This window comes from Neofelis nebulosa, chromosome 15 (genome assembly GCF_028018385.1).
Source record: "Neofelis nebulosa isolate mNeoNeb1 chromosome 15, mNeoNeb1.pri, whole genome shotgun sequence".
In the NCBI taxonomy this organism is placed as follows: Eukaryota; Metazoa; Chordata; class Mammalia; order Carnivora; family Felidae; genus Neofelis; species Neofelis nebulosa.
This window is the reverse complement of record NC_080796.1, coordinates 69154095-69165143: the sequence shown is the minus strand read 5'-3', so window position 1 is coordinate 69165143 and position 11049 is coordinate 69154095. Positions and strand designations below refer to the sequence as shown.

Below are 11049 nucleotides of genomic sequence, written 5' to 3'. Positions count from 1 at the left end.
TCTTGTCAGTAACTCATTTTTAGTGTAAAACAGTCCTCATAATTGGGATGTATTACCTCCCATGCAACATAAATCATTCTGATTGCAATGACTCATGTTTCCCAAGCCAAACCAGGGGGCAAAATCTATTCACACAAGAGTAACAAAATGGCATTTTTCCACATCTGTTCCCACAATTGTAGGAATTCCAGCCTTACTCAAAACTCTATCAAATAGCTCTGAGAGTCTCCAAGAAGTTTTTTCTGTGTATTCCATGAATGACTCCTCTCAGCTTTGAAGTGGCACTTGCTTTTTCTTTCCTTCCAGCCGTGGCTTCCTGTAGCAATGGCTGTTGTCAAGCCTGAGAAAACATGGCCCACTCCCCCAACCTGGATGGTCTTCCAAAACGGGGGCTCCAATCTGATCATTCTTCTTGATTCTTTAAATGCCCACTCACATATTTTGGTAAAACATCACCTTGGCTTTTTCTTGCCTTTTTTTTTTTTTTTTTTTTTTTTTTTTTTTGGTAGCATCTTCTTAAGAGTTCAAGGTCAGACTCCAAATCTGGCTGAGACTAACTTCAGTGAGAGACAAGGTATTTTTCTTAGAGCTCTTCCTTACTTTTGACCCAGCCTATGGAGTAGAACCACCTTAAATACTGGTGATTGAAGACACATACCTGTAGGTGTCTCTTCTTTATTAGGTTCTAGATTTACGGAATTATTACACTGCTGTCCACATGTGACCTGTAGTCTCACCAAATCTGTGAAATTATTATCCTCTGGGTGCATTCTTTATGGTGGTGCCAAATAGGTAAACTACTCTAGACCGCAATATTTGGGGACGATTCTAGGACCCATCCCAGGACCAGATGTCTGGAGTTGTCTCAGGCAAGCACCCAGCCAAGGGCCTCCAAGTGCTCAATATACATTTACCGCCTTAAGCCAAGTGTCCTGGCCTCAGTCAGCCTCAGACCTGACTTCAGATTTTCTCACTGAAGAGCTTTCTTACGAGGTTTACCTCTTCTCTTTGTAAAATAACCCTGGTTCTAGTTTTTTCTTAGTCTCGTTTTCTACCTTTGGTCCTCTCTGTGGCTGCCCTCTGAGCTGGGTCCAACTTCTCTGTGTCCTCTTCTATGTGAGGCATAGACACCAAAGGCCACTTTCTGACTGAGCTTAAGGGCCTTGTGGGGATATAATACCGACAGCATGGCTCTTCATGGCCATTCCAGCTGGAGGTCTCCTTGGCCCCTGGTCCTCTTATGAAGTATCTCCTGCTCCAGGCTTACTATGGGAATGTCCTTCCATGGTCCCCTTCTCCTGTCCTTCTCCTGTGTGCCCTGTGTCTCTTCTTGCTCATCTTGGGGGCTGTGCGATCCTCTGTTGGCTGCCAAAATGCAAGCAGAGAAGAGACAGTGATAGCACAGGCCCAGAGGAAGGGGGTCTCTTTAGGAGGAGGCCATCTCTCAAGGCTAGGTTAGGTGTTCATAACCTCTCTGTTGCCATCTACTGTCCTCCCCGGATCTCCTGACCTAGAGTCTCAGCTTGCCTTGCCTTCCCTGTACTCATGGAGAATCAGGACCCCTGGGACAGCCCAAGCCTGTGCTTGGTCAGGAATGATCCACGCTCTGAAGGGTTAAGGACAGGGGCCTTGATGGATGGGAGAAAAGTATCAGGGATATGAGGAATGTCTTTTTCCGTGTCCCCTACACTCCCCTTTCACATGGTCTCTGGCCACAGCCATGGATAGGAGGGAAAGAAAAGAGGAAAAAGGAAAAAAAAAAAACCAAACACTTGTGTTTTCATTTAGCAGCATGAATCCAGGACAGCAATAGACCCACAGAAGCAACAACCAACTGGGAATTGAGTGGAAAAAAATAGGAATCCTAGAACTATGAACTGTCCAGTTTTTTTGGTGGGAGAGGGAATTGGGGGAGGGCTTAAATAAAATCTTTTTGGGGGAGGGCTCAGCTCTGGGCTTTCATGGATAAAACACCAAAGATCAACTCCATGTGTGTGACCCAACTGTCCTGGAAACTTCAACTGGAAGAGAATCCAAAACTTAAGTTGTGCTTATAACTTCAGCCCAAGTAAGAAAAATGAGGTGGGGGGGGGGGACACAGGGTGGGGACCAAGTCTTAGGTGGTGGGGGAGGGCTTGGGGACGCATGCGGTGGGGACATGGCGGAAGGGAGCTGTGTCTTTAATTCTGTCCTATGGTTATACATATTTTTTCTTCTATGAATGGGTTTTGCTGTAAATTATAGCTTTGCCCGCGGTCCCTTGGGTCAAAAGACATAGTCTCTAAACAGAAAACAGCTCTGATTGGTGACTTTCCTTTTTCCCTCCCCAACCCCCTTCCTAATTGAAACCAAATGTGCAATATATTGGATGCTGGGATCCCTGGCGCTCTCCCAGGAATCCTCAGAATGTGAGGTTTCTCTCAAAGCATCTTGCATCAGCCTGTGGACGTATGCCTGCCACCGGGCTCCTTCGCCGGCAAAGTGGAAAAAGAAGAGTTTCACAACAGATTCGTTTTTGGGGGGGGCTGGGGGAACGTGGTGGATTATAACTCTGTTTTCTTCTTTCCAAATCTGTGTGCTCCTCCTGGACGAACGTAAGTTATGTCTTTTTGTTTTTCTTTCCTTTTTTCCCTTTTCTAAAAACGAAAGCTCAGAGTGTACTTCTGATGTCTCAGGAAAAGTTGTAAAAAGGAGGCAGGAGGGGGTTTCAAGCCAGGCGGGGAAGGGAGAGGAATAGGGCACCGTAGACTGGAGAAATCCACGATCTCACATTTTGGTGGTGGTGGGGTTCCCGGATTTATATTTATGGAGGGAAGGATAGGGAACACTAAACCAAAGACGACAGGAGCAAAGCGAAGGAATCCATAGAGCTGCGGGATACAATAAACAGCATTAGCAGAGTTGAAATTGGTGGCAGGCAAGACAGGCCGATCGCAGAGCTGGTTCGGGCAGGGAGAAAGCCGAGCAGGGGAGCCAGGTTTTAGGCATTTCGTGGTGGACTTGAGAGTCCCGAGCCGTGGAGAGGGCAGCTTTTTGTACTTTCGTTTTCTCAGCAGCACTGTTGACTTCATCGTGAGAAGGGCCACTTGGGCAGAGGGGCGTCTGCAGGGCGAAGTTTGGGGTGGCCGGGAGGGGGGCCTGCACGCATAGGACGCTTTTCACCCCACCTGGCTGGCCTGGGGTGCCTTTCCCTTTGTTATCAAATGACTTGGGACTGTTTGCAGCTGGGACCTCTGTGTCCTGGCCGAGGTTCCAGAGTCCCATCGGGGGAGAAAGAGAATTTTTCCAAGTGGCTGAAACTCTCCTGCCAGCAGTTTGAGGCGGGAGCTCGCACCGTTCAAGCCAGTGGGGGGGGGGGGGGGGGGCGGCAGCACCATCTTGCCTACCGTTTTCTGCACCCTTTCCCTTGAGGAGCACGGAGTCGGAGCTCTGGAAAGAGCCTTGGAGATCCACCCGGCCCCTCACCTCACAGATGTCGGAAATGGTAGCAAGGAACTGACATGTTCCGGGACGCGCGGCTTGTGGTGGTGGGGCTCCAGCGGTGGGGCTGAAAATTAAGTCGGGGCTTTCTTGCTGCTGATCTCTGGCTCCTTCCGCCACCTACCTCTGCTTTCTTCTTCATTTCATGGCTGGGATGATGGAGGCACTTTAATGAACAAGTCCCCACAAGGACCCTAGTTACCAGATGGGAGGATGCCAACGGTGGTTCATCTGCTCGTGGTGTCTGTGCTTGTACGGTTGCCCCTTGAACAACAAGGGCCGGGGCATTGACCACCCCCTGCGCATTGAGAACTCACGTATAACTTTGGGCTCCCCCCAAAACTTAACTACGAATAGCCTACTGTTGGCCAGAAGCCTTACCCGTAACAGTCGATCAGCACATACTGTGTATGTTATACGTACGTATATGTGTATATATTATGTACTGTCTTCATGCAATAAAGCAAGCGAGAGGAAAGAAACTCTTAGTGAGAAAACCATAAGGAAGAGAAAATACATGAGCAGTACTGTACTGTATTTATTGAAAAAAGTCTGCGTAAGCAGATCTGTGAGGTTCAAATCCGTGTTTTTCGAGGGTCAACTCTATTTGGTGTACGTGTGCGTGGAAAATAAAGAAGCTAACGCTGAGGGTTGACTGTGCACCACACTCCATGTTCAGAGCTTTCTATGCAATATTTGATGGATTTTCACAGTTCTGTATGACATGGTTCCTGTTTTATAGGTAAGGCTATGAGGGCTTAGCAAAGTGGAAGGAGTTGCTCAAAGAAATGCAGCAAATAAGTTTGAAAGTCATGTAGGTCTGACTCTAAAATCTGTGCTTTTTTAAAAAAATCATTTGCATTTTGTTTTTTCATGTTTTTAAGTTCATTTTATGAAAAAGAGCGCACAGGTAAGGGCGGGGCAGAGAGAGACAGAGAGAAAGAGAGAGAGAATCCCAAGCAGGTTCCGCACCACCAGGATAGAGCCCGACATGGGGCTCGAGCCCATGAACTGCAAGATCATGACCTGAGCCTGAAATCACGAGTCGGAGGCTTAACCGACTGAGCCACTCAAGTGCCCCAACATTTTATTTTCTTTTAACTGAGGTTGTAATGACTGGATGTTTGTATGCATTAGGAAGTGAACCACAGTCAGTCCAGCTGCCGTCTGTCTCCTCACTTGGTGACCCCAAACTGTTTTCTTGGGATAGGAACTAAAATCCAAGTCCCTAGGCTGTCGTGCACCCCTTACCCCTCCACACATAGAGTTAGTTACTTTTGGAGGTGAAGTCTCCATTTCCTTCTGTGACTGCGAGTGAAAGTGCCAGGCTGCAGGGACAGTACGGATCCTCTCCTGAGGCCATTTCTGTGCGCGTGGATGAATATTTATCTGGACACGGGAAGGGGGCTGCAAGTGGGCATCTTTGTGGGCTAATTTCCGTGCGCTTGGTAAATACTTACCCTTGTTATGCAAAGAGCCTGGGATTTAGAGTCAGAAGAACCAAGTTCAGGTTCTGGCTCTCCTTTTTCCTTGGCGTCTGTACTTACTCCATGGGAATAACAGCCACACTTTTCGGCATCGTTGTTTGCAGAGCTATTGGACACACGTGTGTTCGGAAGGCTACGAAGGGCTTAACCATACCCGTTCTTCTAATGATAATCGTTGTCAACACTGGAACCCAGTGTGAGGCAGTCCCAGTGCTGCTGTGGCAGCCAGTGCTGGGGCCAGCAGGAGGGTGGCTGTATGTGGCCGTGTAACTCTGCAAGGAAGGCCTCAGTCCTTAGTGTCCATCTCTTCTGGGTGGAAGCAATCCCTCCAGGTTTTCTAGCTGGAACTCCCCTCTGGCGGCCTGGCCTGGCCATGACTCCTCACCCAAAGAAGGCAGTGGGGGCGGAAGGACACCATGTTGTTCAAGCATCCCCTGCTTCTGTCCACACTGCCTCTGAACACGAGGGGTGTAGTCAGGATCAGTTCATTGGTTTCTCCTCAGAGGAGATCAGCTTTGGAGGAACTTCGTATTTAGCTGAGGATAGATCCTTGGCCCAAGATTTTTTCTCATTGGCACAGACGCATCTCACCCTGTCTCTTACCTCATGTTCCCCCTTCTGTGCCTGGAGTCAGCAGGACTACAGCTGCTCCCGGGGGTGGGGCTGGAGGGCCAGCGGGGCCGTGGGGAGGCCCCTGCCTCTGCTTCTGGTTAAGGTCTGTTTGCTTTATAAACACCAAAGGTAAAGGAAGTGGGGAAGGCATTTTCAGAATCTTTTACCAAGAATCCTCAGATTGAAACTTCCAACGGTATCTGTGTCTGTGGCATAACAGAAAATAAAAGTATTGGTCTCTGCCCCTGGTTCTTGGCACAGAGCCCCTGAAGTCCTCATAGTTTTCTAAGTGATAAGAGCACTGGGGCATTTTTGTTCCAGTCCTTGGTCTCTGACTCTGGTTCCTGATGCGGAGCTCCTAAAATCCTCAGAATTTCCTGGGTGATGGGAATGTCCTTTTGTTCTAATGAGGTGACTCTTAGTGGGCTCCTGGATGGGGACTGGTCACCAGAAAGACTGAGCCATGATTAGAAGCCTGGAATTTTCAGCCCCACCTGCTCTCCTCCAGGAAGGGGAGAGAGGCTGGAGAGTGACTTAATGAGCCATCATGCCTATCTGATGAAGCTTCCATGAGAACCCCCAAAGTATGTGGTTTGGGGAGCTTCCAGGCGGGTGAAAGCTGCCATGAACCGGGAGGGAGGCACACCCCAATCCCACAGGGACAGAGGCTCCTGTCCTTGGGACCCTCCCAGACCACCCCTATGTATCTCTCCTTCTGGCTGTTCTTCTGTATCTCTTGACATATCCTTCTTTATGTAATAAACTGGTGAATGTGTTTCCCTGAGTCCTGTGAGCTGTTCGATGAGCAGCTCAAATCTGAGGAGGGGGTCGTGGGGACCTCCGATTTGCAGCCACATCAGCTGGAAGCTGCAGACCTACTATTTGCAATTGATGTCTGCACTGGAGGAGGATAGTCTTGTGGGACTGAGCCCTCAACCTGTCGGGTCTGCTCCAACTTCAGGCACTTAGTGTCAGAATTTCTGGTTGTGGAAAATCCACAGAGCTGGTGTCAGAGATATTGGGAGTGCGTGAGGAGAGGAAACAGTGTTTTTCCTAGACAGTGTCTGAGCACAGAGTGGAAGCATCACCCAAAGGAGCCTCATCACCCGCCACTCTCTTCTAGCCTGTTAAGTCACTGTCTTCTTCTCTTCTTTTTTTTTTTTTAATTTTTTTAACATTTATTTATTTTTTGAGAGACAGAGAGAGTGTGAGTGGGGGAGAGGCAGGGAGACACCGAATCTGAAGCAGGCTCCAGGCTCTGAGCTGTCAGCACAGAGCCCGATGCAGGGCTCAAACTCATGAACCATGAGATCATGACCTGAGCCAAAGTCAGATGCTTAAGCGTCACTGAGCCACCCAGGCACCCCTGTCTTCTACTCTTCTGATCGAGTCACTCCCCAGACTTTAAGTTGGATGAATGACCTATCACACATGAGGGATGTACTTCAGACTTTCCCTCTGATTGCGTTTTTAATAGACATGCTAAAAAATTAGAGTGACCACCCCCTTTTGTTAATATCACGTCATTCTAAATTAGTGTTAATAACTCTCAGACATGCTTCCCAGTCTCCCCTTTATATGATCCACCTTCAGGCACTTTACATCGCCCACATCTCAAACATGCAACCCAAACACACGTCTCACTGGCATCCAGATAGCTCACCTCCGTCTAAAGACAGACCTCCACAGACATGCTGAAGTCCTGTGCCACCTCACATAAATGGTGACCATCTGCAGTGCAGACACACTGGGCTCTTTATGCCCCTTCCCCTGTTGGAAGCCGTGCACCATATGAATCGACTCTCTCCCAGCAATGACGACTCAGTCCAGAAATGTGCCCAACATCTCCAGGCACCCGAGCGTCTCTGAATTCAGCAACCATCCACCATGAGGGCTGTTCCCCAGTAAATTAGAAACCTCGGTGGAATTTAAGGACCTCCAGACCAATTACATCAGAGTATCTGCAGTGGGGGTTGGGAACCAGTACTTTGAAGTGTTCCCCAAGTGATTTTATTGTGAACTTTGCCGGTAAATGTCCATGTCTGTTGCCTCAGCCTCTCCTTAGCATGGATGAAGGGCGGGCAGGGGAGAGAAACCAGCCCAGGCTACCTCCCCCTCTCCTGTTGTCCTGTAAAGAATTTCACTCTTAGTGCCTCTCTTCTCTGGTTGGCATACCTCCCTCCTCTAGTTGGCTTCTCTGAGCTTCGTGCAGACCTCCTTGTGATGGGCACGACCTCCCTTTTCCCCTTAAGTGGGAGCTTGTGCAGGCCGCAGACTCTTCCAGTGTGAAGTCGGCCAGACATGGGTTCCAATCCCAGCCTGCGCTCACCTGCTCTGGGACCTGGGGCGACCTGCTCAACCCCTCTAAGTCCTCGTTTCCCACCCTGTGAAATCAGGACTATAATCCCCATCTAACATGCATCACGAATGCCACCCCTGAGCACTCAGCGTGATGTTGCTCGTGTAGTTCATAGATGATGTCGATGCGGATGATTTTTATTATTAGTTCAGTGTTGCTGCTTGGTCCCCTTGTTGAAGCACAAAACATCAGCCCAGCTGTTTTCCCGCGGCCTGGTTCTTAGTGCAACAACATTCACCTGCCCAAGGCCACCTCTGCCGAGAATACCACCCAAAGTGCTCTTGCAGCGGAAAGGACACGGGCTTAAATTCTGGCTTAGCCCCCACTTATTAACCATGTGACCTTGGATAAGATACCTAACCTCTTCGAATCTCCTTTTTCCCATCTCATAGGTATGTTATGAGAAATGGGTGCCATTAGATATGCAGGGGGGCCAGCAAAAACCCTCACACATGGCAGATGTTTTGAATAAATAAATGCCCAGTAAATGGTGTCCCTCTCAGTTTTCTGAGGGAACCATTGATTCCTTCTGGTCTAAAAGCCTACCATGTATGCACCCTGGGGATTAATATCTTGGGTTGGTTCCTTTCATTTGAACGCTTTGACTAGGTCATGGATGTGATTTGTTGGAAAATGGCCCTTTGGGATTTGAAAAACAGTTATCATGTCATGTCCTCCCCTCCCCTCCTCCTTCCCCCACCACACGCACCGTTACCCAACCTTTCCCTTATTACCTGAGACACACTTGTGCCTACTACTACTACTACTACTACTACCGTCTTTTCATGGGGAACTGATCACAAGAGTGGATTACTTGGCTTGGAGTCTGCACAACACCAGGAGAAAAAGGATTGGCAATTTGGGGCAGGTAGGGAAGAAGGGATCGTAGAGGTTGTACATTGGGCAAGCTAATCCCACCACAATGGAAAGACTTAGGGTCCATTACAACGAAAAGACAGCCCCATTATGATGAGAAGTATGAGTGACCATGACTACTGCTGTTGTAACTGAACGTAAAATGCATTCAGGAAAGGGAGACCTGAGTTAATAAAAGAGAAATTCAAGTTTTGTGCTTTTGTATAAGTCCTCCAATACCAGATTGGTCCCACCAAAGCCTCCAAGCTGGAGGACGGGGGGGGGGGGGGGGGGGAGGCAAACTGGACTTGCCTTGTTTGCATTCACCTGTTTTTCTGTCCTCCTCTTCACTCCCAAGTCCCTACCTCCCTTCCCCATCGTGCTACACTTCTCTGGAGTTTCCATCTGTTTATCTCTGGTTGTTCTGGGTTCCATTTTATTTGGTTTTATCCCATTCGGCAAGCATTTATTCACTGCCTGTTAGTGTAAGACACTCTGTTTAAAATTTTTAAATAACCATAGCTTAATAAAGGAATTAAGATGTCCAGTCGTCTCTCCAGGAACATTCACCAGAACACCCATCACCTAATGGCTAAAGTGATGGTCTCCCTAAACTTTCTCTGTCTCTTTTCGTCTCACTTGCATACATTTGAATTTGTTATGATAGAGCCAGTGTTATTCAGACATGACTTGGTTGAAAATAATTCTCTTCTTATTTTGATTTCCTTTCTCATTTTTGCTTTCCTTTCTGTTTAAAGTGGAACTCTTTGATGTTTCCAAGTTGCTGTGACTCTCCAAGCAATGGTGAATCCCAGAATTCGGTAGGGTATATACGTTTTAGCTGGAATCTCACCTTGGCCTCCTGGCACTGAGAAAGGTCAGGTCTGGCCCAGCCCAAGTATCACTGAGGCCTGGAGATGCGCTGAAAAGGCAAAGGGCTTAGACTCAATCCGAAGCCCCTGGGTTCAGCTGGGATTCTCCAGGACCCTGGGCATGGTCTGCAGTGGCTCCCTCGGGGGAGGGATTGTGTTTTGTGCCTAGAGAGATACCAAAGAAGTGTTGGAGGAAATGACCTACTGCTCAGAGGTTAATGCCACCTGCTCCATGGTGTGGGGGCCAGAAGGGAGGGTGTGTGAAGCATAGAGCCTCGTGTGCAAAAGGCAGTGAGGGAAAAGAACGCGTGGTAAGGTGTTGGTCCCAGCGCATCATTTTCAAGATTTTTTTTTTTTTTTTAATTTTTTTTTTTTTTCAACGTTTTTTATTTATTTTTGGGACAGAGAGAGACATAGCATGAACGGGGGAGGGGCAGAGAGAGAGGGAGACACAGAACCGGAAACAGGCTCCAGGCTCCGAGCCATCAGCCCAGAGCCTGACGCGGGGCTCGAACTCACAGACCGCGAGATCGTGACCTGGCTGAAGTCGGACGCTTAACCGACTGCGCCACCCAGGCGCCCCAAGATTTTTAACCTCAGACAAGTCTCTTATCCTCGTTGGGCTCAGTGTCCTCATGCCGTGCCTATGAAGTTGGTAGGTAGGTTGTGTGCCCTTTCGGACACGTTTCACAGGGAGCCAATCCAGCACAATTCACCATACACAAGATTGTCTTTAGGGTCTTATGGGCTTAGGCAGCCACAAATGCATTGAGCTGGGAGATGGATTAAAAAGAAGGATGAATAATCTAGTTTTTTTTTTTCTTTCTTTTAAAATTTTGAACACCGTATGAGTTCAGAAAAATCAAACAATTAAAAGCTTGGTGAACTCTCGTGTCCAAGAGAAGTAGCTTCCCCCTGATTTCATGTCTTTACACCAATAGTGCTGGTTTAAAAAAAATAACATTTTTTAATCCATTATGAATTTTATAGCATTCTGGAAAGCTCTGTCATAACTTTGTTTTTGCTGAATTCATTTATTTATTTCTTAGCCAATAATTATCGTGTGCTCACTCTCTGTCAGGTGCTTCTCTAGGTGTTAGTGATCAAGAAGACTAGGGACGCCTGGGTGGCTCCGTTGGTTGAGCGTCTGGCTTCGGCTCAGGTGTGATCTCGTGGTTCGTGGGTTTGAGCCCCAGGTCAGGCTCTGTGCTGACAGTTCGGAGCCTGGAGCCTGCTTCAGATTCTGTGTCTCCCTCTCTCTCTGCTCCTCCCCCACTTGTTCTCTCTCTCTCTCTCTCTCTCTTTCTCTCTCTCTCTCTCTCTCAAAAATAAGTAAACATTAAAAAAATTTAAAAAAGAAGACCAACAAGATGATGGATGTTTA

General features: G+C 48.0%; 1 protein-coding gene across 7 annotated transcripts in view; it reads left to right on the top strand.

Annotated features, from left to right (window-relative positions):
- Positions 1–1983: 1983 nt before the first annotated feature.
- The window catches only part of DDR2 (discoidin domain receptor tyrosine kinase 2), a 155789-nt gene continuing 146723 nt past the window's right edge, over positions 1984–11049 (top strand). For 2 of the 7 annotated variants that reach the window (XM_058701535.1, XM_058701528.1), the window contains exon 1: positions 1984–2068. Coding sequence is in view for 2 of the 7 variants with exons in the window: in XM_058701534.1 (XP_058557517.1) it covers positions 2369–2594 (226 nt within the window). In the remaining 5 variants the exon portion in view is untranslated. Of the gene's footprint in view, positions 2069–2336; positions 2595–11049 lie in introns of those variants that run through there. The other 5 variants (XM_058701533.1, XM_058701534.1, XM_058701527.1 and 2 more) reach the window with 5 other exon arrangements.